Below are 22,899 nucleotides of genomic sequence, written 5' to 3' on the forward strand. Positions count from 1 at the left end.
ACAATTGTAATAACTGTCAATTTTCCTTTTTTCAAATAGTGTCTCAAGTCCTAATGCACCTTTGCACTTTCTACCTTTCCACTTTTTAGCCTCATTACAAATCACAGATATTTCAGTGTATCAATAGTAAACATTCAATCAGTATCGGGTCTGTCAACTTATAAAACCAGATTCTGAAATATCCTATGTTTGGGTGTCGTGTTTTGCAAATAACACTTGTACTTCTAATTTTAATTAATTACTTTTTATTTTTTTTCCAGTGATTCACTTCAGCCCTTTACTTTTGAGAAATGATTAAAATCGTAGAGTTGGAGGGTTTCAATGCTTAAAGGGCATACGGGACAATTTGTATTCATCCTCACTTAATGCGGCTTTTATTTTCATGTATGACACCACTAAATGCAGTACAGTATTGCAATGTCTTGGCTTAAATATTTGTACTTTACACTGCTGCCGCTGGGTGGCACAATGCTAAAATGTATAATATTGGTTACTTGCGAGGTAAATTGTGTTTTTACATAAGACGTCATAAGCACATAATGAGAGTGAGTACATGAGAGTAGTTTCTTTCACACCTAGTACCACTAATTTCAGCAATTATAAGATGCTGCCAATACCAGTTATGATTTTGTAATTGCCATTTAACTCAACCCTACATGTCTTCGGAAGAGTTATTAAAAATACAATTTTGAAGAATCTGCTGTGGGCAATGTCAGCATAGAGTTTTGGATATCCACACGATTGAACACACCTCTCATGCATAAACAAGTTGTTGCTACAGAACTCCTTGTGCTTCAGGTGAGATATAACAGACCTGGGCCAGCTCTTGTGCTTGCCAACAGTGAAGAAGGAGAGGGGTGGGAGGACGGCTCATGATTTAAACACCACTGTGCTCCTTCGTAATGCTCAGAAAGTGAACAGGGGAGAACATGGATACACAGAGACCAACAACAAAACTTGTTTCTGCCGTCTGATGTCAAACAGATGTGGGTTTGCTAGGGGGAGTGACCTTCAATGAACCACCACAGCACCTGAATGTCATGCGGTTGTAAAGAAGTTTGACTCGTGATAGAGCAAAGGAATATCCCAGAGGAACCACGGGGAAGAGATTTGGATGACTGGACCTCCTACTATTGTGTCCAAGTGTCCTATGAGAGGACAACAACATATTTATGACAAACGCCCAGCTTTGGCTGACCTTTAACTTTTAGCCATCACCGCATCACTTTGCTGGATCCACCGCACAGTGAGAGAGCGAGAAGAAGAAGCAGCCGCTGAAAACCTTCAAGTTTTGGATAACCCTCCTCTTTGCTCCTTCTTCTTCTGGTACACCCCCTTGCCCTCCTAACTCCCATCTTTCAGCTCACCCCCCAACAGAGCAGAAAGCGTGAAAAATCTCACTAATGGGTTTATTTGCTGTCAGATCTGAGCCCATGTGTCATTCCCTCAGAGCATTCTGCTTGAAACATTTAATAGTTGAGTAAGCCGGCACCAAGTGGCCGAGGTGGGGTGAGGGGGGCAAGAAACTCAACTGCAGTAGTCAGTGTAACTGTCTCTTGGATTTGCTGCATTCTTTTTGGCTTCTTTTCATCCTTCACGACACCGGGGCTGGTGAATAGGTGCTTCCTCAAGAGTATTTAGTCTCCATCAGGACTCATTTTGTGGAGATGTGGTGTGGGACAGCTCCCCTGGTTGTGGTGCTTGCAGTGTGTTGGACTTACTGCATCTTGGATGGAGTGGAAGCTAAAAAGGAGAGGAAGAAGCCAAAGGAGACACCACTTCAACACACAGAGACTTACAATGTGACTCTGTCAAACAGTGAAGAGGAGTCTGGAATTCCAAAGGTAGTGATTTAGACATTTACAATGCTTAATTGTACTTTAGTACTGTTGCTTTTTATCAACAGATAAGTGACATGAACAGGTTTCTCACCATGTTGCAGTCCAAACTAAATGGCTGCAGGGGACAGGTGTGACCTCTTAGGTCAAACCTCAGCAGGCCGCATCGAAATGTGTGAAATTCTTAATGGATGACTTCCACGGGAATGCCAGGAATGTGCGCTGCTAAAAGGCTGATCAGAGCATTAATTAGGGTGAAGTCTAGTGTGAATGTCCTCCAACAACTCTTACGACAATTAAGAGTGTTTGCAGGTTTCAATATTAGTCGAGAATTACATACTGCGTCTTCCTTTTCTCCTACCACTACGACTACTAATACTTTACTGCAGGAAATGAGTCTAGTTGTATACCAAAGATGGACATTTTTGGAATGGAGCACTGGCCATGGCATACTGTATCATGATCAGTCAGTGGTCACATTTTGGTTTCCAAACTCAGCTGATGTCATCACTCTCATCAAAAATAGTGGAATTCTACCGTAAAGGGACACCCATTAGTGTTGTTTCACAGGTCAATGGATGCTATCTCAGGGCATTAATTGTTTAAATCTTGCTAGCCCAGTGGTGCCAGCTGGCTGTAGGTGATTCTGATTCTGGCACATGTGCAACACTGGCACAGAGATGACCCAAAAAACCCCTATAGATGCCTTGAAAACAATCATACCAGTGATTCACTAGCTATTCGGCAACACAAAGGGTGATGGGGTAGATCCTGTAGCCCAATGAGTAGAGCATTTGCTTTAGAGCTTAGCATCGTAGCGCAGCCGAGTGACAAGAGTGACAACAGGTTGGGCTTACTTTTAGCAGACGAAATTTCACAGAAGGCAAAATATACGTTAGCTTCAGCTATCTATGTAGAGGCTCAACCACTGGCGCCACACATCTGCTTCAGTGGCATTTTTATTAATTTCGAATTGCTTTATCAGATGGAATGTCTTGCTTGTTGTGCATTACAGACTTACATTTATTCTGTATTTCATTGAGGTGACATTTCCGTGTCCCGGACTATTTTGGCATCAACTATTAATTCATGATCCTCATGGCCATTCCAATGCAATAGACATTAAAATTCATCCTTAACCCCAGAATTAAATATCAGCGTGGATGACATAATCCTCCAGCATTTGTCTGAATCCACACCTGAAGGTGTTTGTCCAATAGGCCACCATGGATGGTAGTAGCACAATGTATGACATTGTAACAGCTATTGTGTATGACTTTCACTATACCCCAGATAAGAACAGTAAAAGCAGCAGCCTTGTAAGGCTTCATTTTGATATGAGTTTGACTGCATTGTCCGTATAAAAGACTACCGTATTTTTCGGACTATAAGTCGCAGTTTTTTTCATCGTTTGGCTGGGGGTGCGACTTATACTCAGGAGCGACTTATATGTGAAATTATTAACACATTATGATATCATTTCACATGTTATTTTGGTGTTTTGGAGTGACACTGATGGTTTGGTAAACTTGTTAGCATGTTCTTTATGCTATAGTTATCTGAATAACTCTTAATAGCTATGGCCACGTTCGCGTTCTAGCTTTGGCAATTTGTGTTCAATTGTATTATTGACTTTTTTATATTGAAATGAATGCTTTTAGTTTGTGGTGCTTTCACGCCCAAGTGGGGGCGCAATCGCACTTGTTTACGCGAAGAAGAGCGCTCACACGGCAGAAAAAGACGGACAGCTACGCAGTGTCTGAGCGAGTAAGTGAGAGAGAGAGAGAGAGAGAGAGAGAGAGGGAGAGAGAGAGGGAGAGAGAAACACGGCTGCGAACCTACGTTCATTGTTTATGCTTGTAAAATATCATATAATATGTGTATCATCTTTTCTATTGTTGTTGTGTGTTTTCCACCCGCAATCGGACACTGAGAGCCAGTTGTGTGGTTGTTTGAACGATGTGCTAATGCTAGTGGATGTATGCTAACCGTTTCTGTCATTGCTGTAATAGCAGCTAATTATCATTTATTTACGTTGATGCGAACCTGTTTGGTATCGAGGATGGAATTGATTAGTATTATTTCTATTATTAGTTTCACTCTTCAAATGGTAGTGTCATAACGACAGCCAAAATAAAGTCAGCAAATTATACGGACTTCCAGCATCGTCATTTGGAAGTTTAGCTCGCTGTCTAGCCAGGACCGAGCCATAGCGTCCTGGTGAGGACATTATATTCGCATTTCGTTGTTCATGCATCATGTAACATTATCATACTGTACACTTATTCAGCATGTTTTTCTCTATTGTATTTTTATTAGGGCTGTCAAACGATAAATTTTTTTAATCGAGTTAATCACAGCTTAAAAATTAAATAATCGTAATTAATCACATTCAAACCATCTCTAAAATATGCCAGATTTTTCTGTAAATTATTGTTGGAATGGAAAGATAAGACACAAGACGGATATATACATACAACATACTGTAAATGAGTAGTGTATTTGTTTATTATAACAATAAATCCACAAGATGGCATTAACATTATTAACATTCTTTCTGTTAAAGTGATCCACAGATATAAAGACATGTATTTCTTAAAAGATAAACATTACAGTTACAAGTTATAGTAATTTTATATTAAAACCCCTCAATGTTTTCGTTTTAATAACATTTGTAAAATGTTCAATCAAAAGTATAAAAATAACAATAATAAGAATAGAGTGACCAAAGTCTGAGTAAGTTTTATGTGTATTTTGCATAGCTATTTTGATTGGAAATGCCAGTTCTCTTTGCATAGTTGTTTAACTGTGTGAGAATAGGGCCTCACTAATACAGATTAAAGTGCTTTTCTTTTTGTGAACTTTTTTTTTTTTTTTTTTTGAGAGATAGGAAAGTTATTTTTGTTGTCCCTTCACTAAATGATACTTATGCTTGTTGTGAAGGAGTTGCCGAAGCTTATGTCAATAAACGGCGCGGTCCAATGAAGGCCTGCGTCCACTTGCCTTTATAACATATATATCTCTGTAAATATCTTATCCAAAATACAACAAGAGACATAATTTTTACTAAAGGAAAGTAAACTTACAGAAATATGTGTGGAGCACAAATAGCACAATGCAACAGCATAAACATCTCACTACTAATTCTCCCACTATTAGGAGGAATAACATTAGTATGGAACGGCGCTGCCCCCAAGCGGCCGGTGGCATTCTCTTCACTCTCAATGTGCATAACCGGCGTCATCGTAATCTGTTTGAGGCAATGCGTGAGCGGGTCATTCCGTGCATGCGTTAATTGCGTCAAATATTTTAACGTGATTAATTAAAAAAATTAATTACCGCCCGTTAACGCGATAAATATGACAGCCCTCATTTTTATATTAAATTGCCTTTCAAGATGACACATCCGTTCTATGTGTTGGATTTAATCAAGTAAATTTCCCCCAACAGTGCGACTTATGCTCCAGTGCGACTTTTATGTTTTTTTTTACCTCTTCGTTGGGCATTATATGGCTGGTGCGACTTAAACACAGGTGCGACATATAGTCCGAAAAATACGGTAACTGTCTTTACAATTGTAATGTGATTTGCATGTCAAGACAAAAGAAAGGAAATGATACAATGTGGGCTCTATTTTCATGTCAAGTACAAGTCGAGACTTGCCCTGTGTTGCACTTGTACATAGTACGTAAGTGTGTCAAACCAGGTTTGTTTTGCATTAATAAGCAATATTCTTTGCATATCTCTTGAGGGTGTCATGCTTGTGGCGCTCTGCTAAAAACCAGGAATAACCAATGAGAAATAAGAAGAATGAAGAATCTGCTCCAGTGAGAAGGTTGATGTGCACTTGGTATGAGGAAGTTCAAGCACACCTAACAGGCAGATAATGTAATAACTTGGCTAGTGAAGATGACAGATCTCTGCACTTGAAGACCACCTTCCACCCTAACAGCATGTGTTCATGTGTGACATAATATACACAGAGCTCACGTATCTGTTAGACAGCGGAATATCTTGTACCAAAACTTAGAGTTGTTCTGATGTGGTGAAAATTCTTGGAACACCAGTCTGCCTATCTTCCAAATTCCAAAACATGAGTGGCGAGCGTTGCGTTGACATGAATATCTAATTTATTATGAAGCATTTTACACACAAGTGCACCTTCAGCATTTACAAAAATAGAGTCCCGTGTGTTTTACAAAAACAACCCTTGGTCACAAACAAACTGATCTTTTCATTGAATGTTATCATATATGCATAAATTATGCAAAGTGCATAACCGCAACTGACTGAGCATTGGTTTGTGATGTTGTTTGACAAAGCCCAAGCTTGCTTATATATGCACACACACACACACACACACCAAAAACATCAAACATGTACATTTGTACACAGCTATCGTCGTTGGCATGATTTTATTCTGTCTCAAGTTGAAACAGAAAAACGTATTTGTCTTTATGATTCAGCTAGTACATTTGATAGGAATTTTAACGTGATGACTTTCAGATGATTTTCCATTTAAAAATAAATGGCCTCTCAGCGAGAATTACATTACATCGGTTTACCACCTTGTAGTCATCTGCAACCAATTGTCAGCGCATGTTCAAACTATTTTAGGTCAAATGATTGTTCTTCATTGTGGTTACACTTAATAAGTACATGTACATATAATGTAACCTCTGCACCTAAACTCCAGCAGTAGTATACTCCAGCGCCGATCAGCTTTCAAGCATTGGGGCAGCATTTGGGGTAGTTGGGTGCCTTGCTCAAGGACACCTCAGCTATGAATGTGCGGGAGTTTTTGTTTTTATTGGTGGTCATAATTATTTGTTAGGGGTTTCCACAAGGTGACATTGTTTGTTTCCAGCCCACCCATTATGTTGGCATACAACTCATACTGTCCTATATATCGGCCTTCTTTCCCTTCGGCCCCTACCTTTGGAATCTTTCTTCTGTGGAAACAAGCAGTGAGTCCTCCGTTGTATCTATAAAGCACCATGTAGGTGGCTGTGGTCTGCTGCTGTTTATTTGGCTTGGGCCGCCCTGTGAAAGCAGAACCAATGAAGAATGACCTTGTGTCAACTCTTAAGTCTGCCGAAGATTATGACCCACTCGGATTCCACTCCTCTGTCTGATCCCACAGGGTGCGGGGGTGTCTGGCTTTTTTTCACTGATGCCTTCCCAACGACCGCCTACCCAACCCGAAGTCCACCATAGTAGGCTCTTTGCCATGATGTAATTCCTGGGAACATTAGGTGGGAGGATATTTTAAGAACCGTTGCACTGTTTTTCCCAGTCAATTGATTCTGTCATTCAAATACCCGGTCTGACTCCGCTGTGTCTGGGACATCCAATTGGGGGGTGGGGGGGTGGGTGGGGGGCTGTACGGCCCTGGAAAGTAGGACAACCTGCTGTGTAAGGTCCTCACTAAACTCTAATGGATACTGAAAGAGAACACCTAGGTTAGGATTAGATCCCCCTTCAAATCCTCCTTTGTCCCTTCTGACTAACAGCTCCCACAATTAGAGTAAACGTAATCATTAAAAAAAAAAAAAAAAAAAAAAAAAGATTAAATTGCATAACGAATTAAATTATGTCTCAGTGGAAGGTTCGAAAACAGCGCTGTTGTTGAAATGTTAAAAACTAACCAAATTAACTAGTGATGAGCGATAATGCATTTTTTTTAACCGATAACCGATAATTTCCTCCTCATTCCAACCGATAACCGATAATGTCAAGCCGATAATTCTATTATAACATTTATGTAAAATTTTAAAGTATGCACAAGAGAAAATATTACTGTGCAAAAATATAATTTATTGCTCTTTTTTCAACATTGAATGTGAACAAATAGTAAATTCAACATATAAATAATGACAGATTGTCTGACATTGTGTAATGGTAAACTTTTGGCAACAATTACTTACAGAGTAAATACCTAAGTTGCACAAAAATGCTTTTGAAAGTAAGCCATTCCTAACATATACAGTAGGGCAAATAAGTATTTAGTCAACCAAAATATTAGAGAGGCCTGTAACTGTCAACATGTGTGAATCTCAGCCATGAGAGACAGAATGTGAAAAAAAAAAAACAGAAAATCACATTGTTTGATTTTTAAAGAATTTATTTGCAAATCATGGTGGAAAATAAGTATTTGGTCAATACCAATAGTTCATCACAATACTGTGTTATGTACCCTATGTTGGCAATAATGGAGACCAAACATTTTCTGTAACTCTTCACAAGCTTTTCATACAATGTTGCTGGTATTTTGGCCCATTCCTCCATGAAGATCTCCTCTAGAGCAGTGATGTTTTGCGGCTGTCATTGGGCAACACGGACTTTGAACTCCCTCCTCACCTCGTGGCGTCAAAATGATGAAAAGAATGGTGAGCAAAAATCCCAGAACCACACGGGGGGACTTATTGAATGACCTACGGAGCACTGGGACCACAGTAACAAAGGCTACTATCAGTAACACAATGCACCGCCAGGCACTCAAATCCTGCACTGCCAGACATGTCCCCCTGCTAAAGAAAGTACACGTCCAGGCCCGTCTGCGGTTCGCTAGAGAGCATTTGGAGGATCCGGAAGAGGACTGGGAGAATGTGTTATGGTCAGATGAAACCAAAATAGAACTTTTTGGTAAAAACACAGGTTCTCCTGTTTGGAGGAGAAAGAATACTGAATTGCACCATACCCACTGTGAAGCATGGGGGTGGAAACATCATGCTTTGGGGCTGGTTTTCTGCAAAGGGACCCGGACAACTGATCTTGCATAAAGAAAAAATGAATGGGGCCATGTATCGAGAGATTTTGAGTGAAAATCTCCTTCCATCAGCAAGGGCATTGAATATGAGACGTGGGTGGGTCTATCAGCATGACAATGATCCCAAACACACAGCCAGGGCAACAAAGGAGTGGCTTCGTAAGAAGCATTTCAAGGTCCTGGAGTGGCCTAGCCAGTCTCCAGATCTAAACCCCATAGAAAATCTATGGAGGGAGTTGAAAGTCCGTGTTGCCCAATGACAGCCCCAAAACATCACTGCTCTAGAGGAGATCTGCATGGAGGACTAGGCCAAAATACCAGCAACAGTGTGTGAAAAGCTCGTGAAGAGAAACAGAAAACGTTTGGCCTCCATTATTGCCAACAAACTTTTGGTATTGACCAAATACTTATTTTCCACCATGATTTCCAAATAAATTCTTTAAAAATCAAACAAAGTGATTTTTTTTTTTTTTTTCCACATTCTACCTCTCATGGTTAAGGTTTACCCATGTTGACAATTACAGGCCTCTCTAATATTTTCAAGTGGGAGAACTTGCACAATTAGTGGTTGACGAAATACTTATTTGCCCCACTGTATAACATTACTACACTACAAAAACACACCTCCTTAAAACTAGTCAATTTTAAGTGTGAATCTATTGGAAATAAGTGAAATTATCTGCCAGCGCTTCAAGTGTATTTCACTCAGATTTCTTAGAAGAAAAATAGCTAGCTGAAAATAAGCTTAACAGCCTGATTTTAAGCAATAAATTATTATACTTAATCCTAAAAAAACTTGTTTGTCAGAAATGTTCTTTATTCAAGAATAGGTATGGTTCAAAACATTATTTAAAAGCATTTTTTTAATTGAGAAGTGTTAATGAGTGCCAGTAAGTTTTGATTATCTACTGTGACTGTAACTGAGCAGACAAATAAGTTAAATAATTTGAAAAGTGATTGCTAATGTTATGTACTTTGTTGCACACTGTGAAAATGATTAACTCAAAAGAGGGAGATGTCATGTATCCATTGTACAGCACTTTGTTTACATTTGCGACACTTACGACACTTGCTTTACGGCAGCTCAGCTGATACACGGCAGTATTATTCGGCCGGAGTTGGAGCTTGTATCCCTGTGCGTATGCCTGAGTTTTGTTAGGCCGAAAATAATGGCAGCATGGCTGGATTTATCCTGGTGTAAAAAAAAAATCTCCTCCCGCCTGTGCCCTTTAGTCCACCCAGCCGCCAAATAGGTTCCCGCGCCAGGCTTCTGTCTGGCTCGATGAGTGGAACTGGAGTGGCGGCGGCAGCTACGTTCGTAACAGATATCCGCCCGCCCCGGCCGGCTCGCCGCGGCATATTCAGGGCCTGGCTCTGCTCTGGATGGAGGCACACGCCTCGCGTCCCACACGGTGTGGGGGAACGCTCGAGAAACCCGCCCTGCCTAGGGCGAGGTGGCGGCCTGCAAGGACTGGCCAGAGCGGCGGGCTCCGTCGGAAGATGGCTACTTGTCGACTATTGGTGCCGGTGTTTAGCAGTAGATAGAGTTTACCACCCGCTTTGGGCTGAATGAGGACGCTTTTTTTCCGCCTCGTGAAACTTCTGCAGTGCATGTTTTGCACATGGCGAGAGCGTCGTTTAGTCACAGCCGCCATAATATACAACTCCGCCTCCTCAACCCCTCCTCCCTCAGGGGCTTCAGAGAGGGGAGGGGTTGAGTAGGCAGCGGTGCGGAATTCTTCGGTTGCGCACATTTGGAGGCTAAATCAAGTACCGGTATATAATTATCGGATTGCATTATTGGTAGAATTTTTTTTTTTAAAAATCTGGATTATCTCTGTATGATGTCATAATGGCCATTATCGGCCGATAATTATCGGTAACCGATATTATCGTGTATCTTTAAAATTAACTCATTGGCAGTAGGCATGTGCCGGTCACAGGTTTCACGGTTTACCGTGGTGTGAAAACGTCGCGGTTTCAAAACCACTAAAATTTTCCGTCAGACCGTAGTACGGTACTCGCCATTTTTCATGTGTCAAAAATGCAGCCAGAAGTGGCGTGGCGCGGCAGCGCTCACCCCCTCCCGTTTGTTTGTGTGTGTGAAAGTGATGCTATCGGCTAGACAGCCAGCGAACCCAAAAATAAATACTCCAAACATAAGGCGTTCTTTTCTTCAATTTATTGAGCTTTCAAATCGTGGTAAGTGTAATATACAAAATAAATCAATTTAAAACGTCGTACAATTGTATTTTTCCAACAGCTCCAACAGATTAGCACCATGGAAAAGTTCGCCAAAAACAAAACACACATTTTCCTTTCAAATTCGATATACACACTAACTAAAAGCTTACATAGATGAATGTTAGCCTAGGCTTAGCTGGGAGAGCAACTTCTTCGAGTGTTAGGGTTAGGGATAGCATCAAAGATCGTTAATTGCGAAAGATGATCTTGCCCTAAGCACAAATCCACATTCGTTAGCTCAAGGAGAGGTCTCACTCCCAATTTTTTTTTTTTTAGATGAAACCTTTCCACAACAATATTTACATTTTAACGTTTACATTTTTAACTAATTTATACTAACTTGTACATTTTTAACTAACTTATTAACTTATGAATTCTTTATGTTCTTTTTAACACAAAGGCATGACATCATGTAGAATAGATTTGACACAGTGGCTGAAATTGGCAAAACTTCACTTGAGCTTTTCCACCCTCAAAAAAAAGTGATGCAGTATAAATTTTTAAAAGTTTTATTCAGAAGTGTTTTTACTTTTTTATAGAACGTATTTTGTTCTTGCTCTAATCTTGAGCAACTTGAGCTGTGGCTGTGGGTATAGTCTATAAGTTATATTTTAATTTTATTTAAAATATTTGTTTTGTTTATTGATTATTTATTTTAACAATATATTCATGTTCCAATTTGCAACTTTGCTCTGAAAAAAAAACAAAAAACATCCTGTTCAATGGAAAAAAGTTATTTTTTTAACCCATACATCTCAAAATAACACAACACATTTTGTAGCTATAATTGCAATACTGTGATACCGTGAAACCGTGCTATTTTTGCTCACGGTTATCATACCGTCAAAATCTCATACCGGCACATGCCTAATTGGCAGCAACAAACACTCGCCTACCTATAAAACCTTTCAAAACATTTTTTCTCCAAGATTGGCATGGAAGATGAATGAATAAATGGCTGTTTTCATGTAAAACGTCTGCTAAAGAGTCAGTTTTACACTACAAGAGGGCCTTTACCAAATGATAACACCGCTGATGCCAACCTTCACTTCTTGCTTGGTAGTGGCAAAAAAAAATAATAACGCTAGCTCAACTTTGTGAGCAAAGCTGCTCTTGACACTTTTCTTCAAAAAAGTGTGCCTTGAACAGCTCAGACTGCTTATTCAGTAAGTTTATCGCTCGACACATGGCAAGAAAAACAACTTGTCTGGTAGGGGCGTCCTGGCATGAAATGTGTGTCGTCAAACCAGCCTAATATTTACACTGTGCATTTACATTTTAGCCCCCTCATGCCAACTGGGAACACTTTCAGGATGACCAATCCTGCGTGTGGGCTGCTAGAAATGGGTAACCATTCCATTTAAAAATATAATAATCACAATAGTACCATAGGGACTAATTATACATTTTAAAAAAATGCAATCCTACGTGATACCTACTACTTGTCCCTATTTAAACTCTTCAAGAGAATATAAGCCTCATTGCTGTCTAAACAAAAGATGAGAGCAATCTGTCATTGTTGAGAGCTCCAAGCAATCCGCAATGGCTGTAATTGGTGAGTCAAGTCAATCATCACACACGGTGTGTTGATAAATGGCTGGATTTAGCCTTAGGTGAGGCTTTGTTTCCTCTCTCATCCTCGCTGATGTCTTTGTGACAATTTGCATCAACCGCTAGCAGACACACTCTTGTTCAAAACTTACTGATTGCAGTCTTAACGCTGATACCAAAGGTGAAGCTGGAGTGTTGCTGCTTTAAATTTGAGTCTGCATGCTTTATGTAGCTTACTTTGTAGAGACCTCTCAAATTCTTCTCCTAATGCGCAGTGTTGACACTGGTTAATAAATGTTGCGAAAAGGTTACAAAGGCAACCATTTGTACATGCTAGACTGAGTTTTTTTTTTAGATAAGCATTGTATTGAATATTTGTGTGACGTCAGAGGTGTATTTTGCCGGAAGATATGGTTCAAATTTCGATTTGTGTGACTTCAGGAGGATTTGACTTCATAACTTCTACTGTGTTTGGTTTTCTTTGGACAAAATCAGTACTGACAAACATTAACAACAGGATACGTCTAGAAGATAATTTGCCTCCTGTCAGCAAATTGGATGAACTCAGGATAGCGGGATGCTCTTATCCTCTCGGGATCCCTGCCTCTCAGTTTGTGATGGGAGCACTGTGATCCTCATCCAACCATGCATGGATGACTGCACAGGGAGCAGCATAGGCATGGAAAATAACAAGAGGATTACAAGGCTCTTCATCATCCTGTCTACCCAGCCTTAACCCTGCCTGGGCAACAGTTTTCTTTCTTTTTTTTCCTTCTTGTTTTTAATCAGTAACGAAACACTGCTCTCTGCCTCATTGCACCAACTTGTGCTCAAGCACTTGTAAAATTAATTAAAAAATCACAGAAAAATGTAGCAGAAGCTTGTGATGGAGTCCAATATATGTTTGTATGTCTTTGTACTGGCATGCAGGCATTTTTATCAGTTAGTCAGTTTTATCATAAGCATGTGACTTTAAAGTGTGAAAGTGTGAGTCCTTTAAGTAATATGAGTGTTATAAATACAACAGCACAGCAGTGTCTGCTGATTCAGTTGTATTAATTCACATCCTTTACACGGATCATTTTCAATGTTTACGACAACTATGTTGTTCCCCCAGTTGAGAAGATATCATCTTCTTTCAGACGATGTGGCATGTTCTCTCAGTTTGGGCCGCTGACAGACGAGGCCACTTCCAGACACTTATGCGTTGGTAGTGATCAAAGAAGGGCCCCGGTGTTCTTTGTCAGATGTCAAACTGGTACCATTGCCCACCCGGTCCCCACTTGAAAACATCAGACCAATCAACGTACAGTTAAAACAACATAGAAAGAATTGTTGCCCCTCCTTTCCACCATTTGCACGCATGCTACAAGAAAAAAGCAATCGCAATTAACTTTGAGTTACATTCAGCAAGCTAAAAAAATAAATGACAACCCCCCCCCCCCCAAAATTTTTATGCATTTCCAATAACTGGCAGGGCTTGCTTTCAGTGCTCAATTTGAAAATCATAAGGTGCCGGAACGCAAAGTACATATGACAGTGCAGGGATGACGAGACGGGCACAGGTCCCGGAACATAAGCAGAAAATGGTGCTGAAAAAAACACGCAAATGCTCACATGCCATGCTATGGGACTTACAAGCCTCAATTTCAGATAATATCCATGGTACAAATGTTATGACAACAATTTTCAATTATTTAGGCTATACTCTGCACAGCAAGGGCAATTGCCCTCATAACCACATGTGGGAGTTTTAGTAACGTACAGTCTAACTTGTAAAACATAAAAAAAAAAAAAAAAAATCAAAGATTACAATAAATAACACAAACCCATTCTTTTAAAAGTTTCATCCACCCCGTGCTCTCTGGCCCCAGAGTTCCTACCGCCTTACAAATTGTGCAGCCCAAACCCGAATTTCCCATAAGGGTCCTGGCCTGTTACTCCGGCTGTTGGTGGTCCACCTGGCTGAAAGCTGGCGCTGTAGCTGGCCCCCACTCCGGGTGGCGCGGAACCTGACCAGCTGCTGCCACGGTAGCAGCCTCCTGCCCTGGCTTGGCTGGCTGTCCGTGAACCTGGCTAGCTGCTGCGGCGCTAGCCCCCTGCTGCACCTGGTCCCGCCCGTGAGCATGATCCCTGCAGCTGCCCTCATTGCCGGTTGTTACTTTTCTGACTCGTTTTGAACCATCTTCCTTCTTTTTGAAAAAAGACAGTAAATGCAACTGTCTTTTTGGCATGTTGAAATACCGTTTGATCCTTGCTGCTAGCTACTTCGATGCCGCAAATCAAAGGTTTTTTAAAAATTTTTTATGTCGGGGTGATTTGTTGGTCCAGCTTTTCAGTGCATCAACAAATCTCCGACTCTTTCAAATTACGTTAATTTTTTATAAACAACATGCAATTCTTGGGATTTGTCCTTTAAATGAATTTATGCATATTATTATTTTATTTTATACTGTAATGTCCGTAACTATGTATGGTCCCTTTAAGAGATGATGGGACTGGAGAGCTGTGAGGTAGTAGGAAGCGAGGGGGAGACTGGCGAGAAGCAAAAGGTAGCGGTCGAATATAGCGGCAGTCCGCTAGTATTTTGTTTATTCTTTTTTTATGGTTACCACAATAAAGTGGAGAAAGGCATCAATGACTCCTCTCCTTTCCCCCCATTCGGGGCTATTACGATACATTTTTTAAAAACGTTTTTATATTAGTATTATTTTCTGTACACGAGAGGTTCCAGATCTGCCCAAATAAGTCCTGGAACACAGGGAGGCCAAAATCAAGAGGTGCCGGATCTTGTTCTGGCAGGATCTGGCACAAATTAACCCCTGCTATTTTTTGCTATATTAGCCTAACTGTGCTATGCTGCAATGTTAAAAGCTTCTTCATGTTTGAAATGGTGTTTCTGACGCACTGTGGCCAGCACATGTGTGAACAGCAAATCTTTATGTGTCGTACCAACCAAGTTGCATGTAGACATGTGCCAATTACCAGTTTCAAGGTATACCGTAGTATGAAAATGTCAAGGTTTCAAAACCGCAAAAGTTTGTCGTCAAACCGTCCCGAGGGTATTAGCTATTCTTTTATGTACCAAAAATGCATGGAGAAATCCCTCGCTTGCAGCTGTAATGTTCAACCCTCCCCCACCTGTTGTTGTTCAGTGTTAGTGAGTCAGCTGTGCTACACGGTGGCTGGAGGAGGTGAAACTCCATAATTTTTTCCTCCATCGAAGAAAACGAAATCCCTGATATGGGAATACTTTGGCTACAGAAAGGTTACAGACGTCCGCAGCTTAGAGGAGGCGGGCCAACCGACATGTAAAACATGTTTGCAGAGGGTGGCTGCCGAGGAGGCAATACCTCCAATATAATTACTAAACACTGTCATGAACGTTTAGCCGTGGTAAAATATGTTTTTTTTTCTCTTTGGCAACTGTCTGTGTTGAGAAAGAGAGTGTGTGTATAATGTAAACATGATACAGTTCACAAATACATGCTTTTTATGGAAAATAATTCAATTATTTTTGTTCTGATGGTAATAAGGTTGAGCTGTGGCTGTGGTTTTAGGTTCAACTAAAGGATTGCATTTATTTTAACTTTATCATTATGCTTATGTTCCAATTTGCTAATGTTTTGAAAAATAACAATCCTGATCAATGGGAAAAAAAATGTTTTTGTTTGTTTGTTTGTTTGTTTGTTTGTTTGTTTTTTAGACACAGATATCTCAAAGTAACACATTTTAGAGCTGTAATTGCAATACCATGAAACCGTGGTATTTTGGCTTAAGGTTATCAAACCGTCAAAATATCATACCGGCATATGCCTCGTTGTGTGTGTTCTGAGGTTTACTGGTTGAATTTGTTGAACACTGTTTTTTTCCAATGTTGTCCCTAAACGCTCTGCACAGGGGCACAATTTGGTGTGTTAGCTCGTAAGGATGTTTTAGCATCAGCTACAGATCATAGTAACCATGTTCTATATTTATTAATCATTAGTTTTAAGATATTTTTATATGAATTATGAATTAATAAAATGGTAATAAAAGCTAAGTTCATATAATTAAATTGAATACAAAGAGAAATACACTCTGGTTATGGCCCCAATAGCACTCTAAGGTTCATTTAAAAATAAAAATCATTGTATTTAACTCATTGTAAAAACTTATTAAAACTAGGAGAATGGCTATCAGTCGTTCCAATATAAAATTGATTGCACGTCTGGAACCTTCAATGGCAGCCACTAAGTGAAATGAGTGCCCTATCCAGGGTTAAGATACATTCACCACCGCCACACACCCCACCCCACTACTAGTTAATCAAAACTCCAACAATTCAAAGCTATACAAGGGAAAACATTGTAATGGAAGTTGATATTTATCATTCTGTAAGATTCAATTATCTATACAGAAATAATTGTGATGTTAAGCTCATAAATGAAGGTAATTACCTTGGCTGTTGGCATTCATTCTTGAGCACAGAAAATCCCTGAGGGGTTAAGCTTTAATAGTTTAATTACAAGTATGTGTAGTTGTGTGTAAGGGTAGGTGTGCCTTTTTGTGTGTTTTAAAGAGGATAATGAGCTCAGGGTGGATTCCTGTTAATGATATGCAGTTTTTTTTTTTTTTTTTTTGTATGTTAGCTAAGCCACCGCAGCAATGATTGATATGCCTGCTTTACAACATGAACAAATGACAAATCTGAAGGTTTTATTTTGGAATTTGGGGCAACTGTTTCTCAGACTCCGGGTTGATATACCTGGTTGATATACCTGAATGACCTTAAATCATCAAACTAACCGTAGACCGTAACTAAGACATTTGGATTTAAAACAAGAACAAAAACAACAAACACTTAAAGGCAAATGTTAATCAAACAGAACGATTACAGGTTTATAAAGATTATTTTGGGATCATTCAATTAAAAAATTAATAGATAAATAAATATGTTGTTTTAGACAGCCATAAGGGAGGACTCAAGGTCTTACTCGCTTTCTTGTTGTTATTGAACAACAACTGAATAAAGAAAACTAAAATTACTACTCCATTATTCTTGGATGGATAAGAATGAAATTTGGTGGATATGTTCTGGAAATATATACACATCAATTTTTTTTGTCTTAGGGCTGATTAATGAGATTAATTAATTGCGGACTTATTGTTGCCTGTAGGTTCTGGGTTAGTTAGTAAAGGGCATCTGCACCATTCAGGTGTGCTTATCTAGGCTGATGAGACATTTAAGGAGCGAGTCGCGTATTTGTGGTTCATTTGGGAGATTGACCCTGTGTTTAAGAAAAAGACGTAATTTATAATCATTGAACTTTGATTATCACACACAGAAACACACCTACACACTCACGTACAGTAAAAGTATTAGTAACAGCTGTTTAAAAAAGCGAGTACCATTTTATCATTTGTAGCAGTTACTTTTTAAGGTTTTTTTTTTCTAAATGTCAGCGCTATCTACTAAAAAAAACATCCTAACAGAAACAAATTCAATATACATTCCAATTTGTTCTCATTTTTAAAAACTTTAAGTGGGAATTTAACATGAGGCTGTGGTTTTACGGCAACTGTATTGGGTGCCGGAAAAGTAGTCTCATAAATTCAAATTTTCATGGCTTTTGTGTTTTTCCCAGCCTCAGAAGCACAACAAAAACAGTAGAAAATCCAACATGTTAACTTGTTTATTTAGTCTGCCGTCAGACAGAAGAGAAACTCCAAATATTTGAGGGGAAAAAATGTTTTGGTTCCAGCACTTTGAGAAGGCAAACAAGACGCCACTTTTTTTTATTGCAGTGGAACAAGAGGCAGGTCTTGTACAGTGAAAAAAAATGTTGTGTTGGTTTTGCAGATAAGTGATCTGCGTCCCATTGCCAAACCTAAACAAATTCCATTTCAGAGGACTTACCTTTCATGACTTGTCTTTATCTCCTCATCTATCCCGGCTGCAAGCTCTTGACATTTGGTGAAAGGCCGCTTAAGATTGATGCGATTGGAATTCATTCAGGCTCTCATTTGACATAAATCAAAATGCACAGTGAAATGCATGAAAATGTTGTGTCCAGATATCTTGGAACATATCATCTCTGGAGGGCCCAACAGTAACTTATTATAAGTGAGTTGTTTCAGATAAGGCCAAAATTTTCAAAGAGACTAACAATATTAAATCATACGGAGCCTGGGCATACAGTACTTATTATCACAATGCGTTGTTATGTTATTATTAAAGAGTGTTGACAGTCTTCACATACAAGTGTTGCAAAATCATTTTTCACCAGCTTGCTTAAGGAACATTCCACATGTTTAGAAATCTTTCACTTTGTTTACATTTGTCTGAAGCTGTTTGGCCAATTAGTTCTGACATGGGACCTGAGTGAAATGTTTGGAGGGACAAAATTTGGATTACAGTAATTGATTGATTCAGAGTGTTTACCTCTATGTTACATCACCTTTCCACTCAATAAGTGTTCGCGAACTGAATACACTAACTGCTGAAGCTTTGTTGGTGAAATTCTTGCCAAATATCCAATTTGATTTTCTCAACAGACTGAGGTCTCATTTTCGTGTTTTACATTTTATGACAACCCAAACATTTTTAATTGGGGACGGGTCTGGATTGCTGATAGACCAATTTCATATACTAGTCCTTCTCAAAAAATTAGCATTTTGTGATAAAGTTTATTATTTTCTGTAATGTACTGATAAACATTAGACTTTCATATATTTTAGATCCATGACACACAATTGAAGTCGTTCAAGCCTTTTATTGTTTTAATATTGATGATTTTGGCAAAAAAAGTCAAGAAAAATAAAAAAGCTGTATCTTAAAAAATTAGCATATTTCATCTGACCTATACAAAAAAGTGTTTTTTTAATACAAAAAAGTCAATCTTCAATTAATTATATCAGCTATGCACTCAATACTTGGTTGGGAATCCTTTTGCAGAAATGATTGCTGCAATGCAGCGTAGCATGGAGGCAATCAGCCTGTGGCACTGCTGAGGTGTTATGGAGGCCCAGGATGCTTCGATAGCGGCCTTAAGCTCATCCACAATGTTGAGTCTGGTGTCTCTCAACTTCCTCTTCACAATCTCCCACAGATTCTCTATGGGGTCCAGGTCAGGAGAGTTGGCAGGCCAATTGAGCACAGTAATGCCATGGTCAGTAAGCCATTTACCAGAGGTTTTGGCACTGTGAGCAGGTGCCAGGTCGTGCTGAAAAATGAAATCTTCATCTCCATAAAGCTTTTCAGCAGATGGAAGCATGAAGTGCTCCAAAATCTCCTGATAGCTAGCTGCATTGACCCTGCCCTTGATAAAACACAATAGACCAACACCAGCAGCTGACATGGCACCCCAGACCATCACTGACTGTGGGTACTTGACACTGGACCTCAGGCAGTTTGGCATTTTCTTCTCCCCAGTCTTCCTCCAAACTCTGGCACCTTGATTTCCGAATGACATGCAAAATTTGCTTTCATCTGAAAAAAGTACTTTGGACCACTGAGCAACAGTCCAGTGCTGCTTCTCTGTAGCCCAGGTCAGGCGCTTCTGCCGCTGTTTCGGGTTCAAAAGTGGCTTTACCTGGGGAATGCAGCACCTGTAGTCCATTTCCAGCACACGCCTGTGCACAGTGGCACTGGATGTTTCTACTCCAGACTCAGTCCACTGTTTCTGCAGGTCCCCCAAGGTCTGGAATCGGCCCTTCTCCACAATCTTTTTCAGGGTGCGTTCATCTCTTCTGGTTGTGCAGCGTTTCCTGCCACACGTTTTCCTTCCCACAGACTTCCCACTGAGGTGCCTTAATACAGCACTCTGGGAACAGCCTATTCGCTCAGAAATTTCTGTGTCTTAGCCTCTTGCTTGAGGGTGTCAATGATGGCCTTCTGGACAGCAGTCAGGTCGGCAGTCTTGCCCATGATTCCGGTTTTGAGTAATGATCCAGGTTGGGAGTTTTTAAAAGCCTCAGGAATTTTTCGCAGGGGTTTTGAGTTAATTCGTTGATTCAGATGATTAGGTTAATAGCTTCTTTAGAGTACATTTTCATGATAAGCTAATTTTTTGAGAAGGACCAGTATATGACCTTTATTCAGGAATCACACAGGGTGTCCATAGCACACAAACCAACAGAAAAATGACATAAGAAAACACAGGAAGAAACAGAAACTAGAAAAGAAAGATCATTAAAAAGGCACAAACTATCCGCATGACAAACAGGCTTTGACGTCAATGGCGCAACATGCTTGACCTACATCTATAGCAATTTGTAGGTTCCGTTACTTTCATCAAAATATTATTTTCAGACTCATTTAATTGACACATAAACTTATACATCAGATCTCTAAATAGCGCTTTAAAGGTGGGTAACCCAGAACTGACAAATAATTGGCTGGCACTGTACCATCGAGGCACATGCAATAACAGCCTCAAGGCATCAACATAGGCTACATTTAGCCTCTGCTAGCTACTCAGATAGCAGACCGAAGTTCAGAAGATGTTGGATCAACGTTCTGCTGTCGATCTTATTTCATTGAATCAACCTCACTTTTGCACCCTCAATTAATGTTGTTTCAACGTTGAAATCCTTACAAAACTTAAACGTCATTTCGATTATTCATAATATTGGAACAACACCTCATCAATGTTGTTTTCGACCAAAACGCCCACTCATCCATAATTAAATGACTTTTCAGTCATATTTCCTGGTCAATCATAAATCAACTATTTGTCAACATTAGTTCATCAACTATAAAAATGCTAAACCAACCATCGCCTGACATACCATAGAACAACGTTGTTTCAACGTCACTTGACATAGAAAATTTCTGTGTCAATTATACCGATGATTTTGATTGAAAATCAACTTTTATTTAATATCGGTCTTCAATCTGGGTAGGAACCTGGTCTACAGTTGAGCGGTGTAAAAGGGTGTGCAGTACGCCCTGAGCAGTGATGTTTTTACGTGGAAGGAACACATTCTGTTAAGAATGTTTGCCTGGGCATAAAGCTAACGGTCATAGTCATATCATATCATACTGATCATACTCATATGTATGACTTATGAAGACAAACTAATATCTAATATTTAAATGTATTTCCCCAGACTTGGAAATTTTGACTAACATGAACTTTCATTAGTGTCTGTCTTAAATAAATGGCAAGTTCAATCTTTTTATTTGTATTGTTTCATTTATTTTGTCATCATTGAGCCTTCACTTTTTTTAGACTGTTATTCCTTATTTTGCAAATCCAAGGCAATTTTGCCTTCTCGTTGCAGATTTCTGACAACCAGAGAGTGGATCCATTGGGATCATGGATGGACTTTGTCAAACGCCCAGTTGGCAACTTCCCAGCGAAATGTCGCAAACGGAAAAGACCTTTGGTAAATCCAAAAGATGGCTAACAGTGTTGTACTGTTTAATATAGTGCATTTATTTACCTCATTGGCTGCCATTGATGGTGTGAGACTACCAATCCATTTTAAGTGGAAGGGGCGAATGAACATTTGACATCCCACTCAAAATGGATAGGACGTCTAACACAGTCAATGGCACTGAAACATTGGCATCCACAGCCAAACCTCCCAAGTTCAATGAATTGGACATCCATAGTTGTCAATACCAGGCAATGAGTCAAATACTAACTAAGTAGTAACGGTTTTTAGTTATGTTTTTTTTTTTTTTTTAAATCTACTTAGAGTGTTATTGGGGGCCATAACCAGAGTGTTTCTGTTTTTATTCATTTTCATTTTATTAATGTTTTTTAAATTAATATTTTATTCATTTATAAATCCAAAAACAAAAAGGACACAGTGTAATGTGTTGATTTGTCGACATGTGGAATGGTAACTTACAGACCGTCAAGAGGAAATATTTCCTATATTTTCTTGTTATTTACTGTGTGGACTTCCTCCAGTTTTTCTGACCTTTTCACACAAGACACATCTTTATTTGCTCTTCCACAATGTGAACTGCGACTTAGATTACCTGGTTGCTTGCGTCTAACATTTAATATGTATACCTCATTAGCCAGGCCCACCTGGTCCTCCAGGTCCCCCCGGCCCACAGGGACCACCTGGCTCACCTGGAGCTGAAGTGACCCAGGAAGTTCTTCTCCAAGAGTTCAAAGACATGATAAAAGGTAAGGAAGCATATTGGGTGTTCAGCAGACATAGGACAAAATCTTTTTGTGTTTCTAACAGAGGCTACAGAGAGACGGGCTGTGGCTGTGGATCGACAACCCACTTCGAGCCAGCTTCCCATGGCTCTCCTCACGTTGCAGGAGGGCATGACCTCCTACCGGCGGATAGAGGAGGCTTTCCACTGCAAACTAAAGGGACCTGTGGTGGTTGACAAGAAGACTCTGGTGGAGCTCCAGAATTTTCAAACAGTATGTTGCCAAAGTTCACAACTCGTTCTACTTACTGCACGACTTCCTCATTTTCATTTGAATATGAGAAGCACCGCATAACATGGTTAGCAAGTCAACTCAGACTGCTCTGTGTTCC

At 39.7% G+C, this 22,899-nt stretch overlaps 1 protein-coding gene across 1 annotated transcript in view; it reads left to right on the forward strand.

Annotated features, from left to right (window-relative positions):
* Positions 1-857: 857 nt before the first annotated feature.
* Positions 858-22,899, forward strand: part of c1qtnf12 (C1q and TNF related 12) — a 38,176-nt gene continuing 16,134 nt past the window's right edge. Inside the window, exons 1-4 of the mRNA XM_057829235.1 lie at positions 858-1,844; positions 21,670-21,774; positions 22,421-22,532; positions 22,594-22,781. Coding sequence (XP_057685218.1) covers positions 1,668-1,844; positions 21,670-21,774; positions 22,421-22,532; positions 22,594-22,781 — 582 coding nt within the window. The 5' untranslated portion in view covers positions 858-1,667. The remainder of the gene's footprint in view (positions 1,845-21,669; positions 21,775-22,420; positions 22,533-22,593; positions 22,782-22,899) is intronic.

This window comes from Corythoichthys intestinalis, chromosome 2 (genome assembly GCF_030265065.1).
Source record: "Corythoichthys intestinalis isolate RoL2023-P3 chromosome 2, ASM3026506v1, whole genome shotgun sequence".
NCBI classification, from domain to species: Eukaryota; Metazoa; Chordata; class Actinopteri; order Syngnathiformes; family Syngnathidae; genus Corythoichthys; species Corythoichthys intestinalis.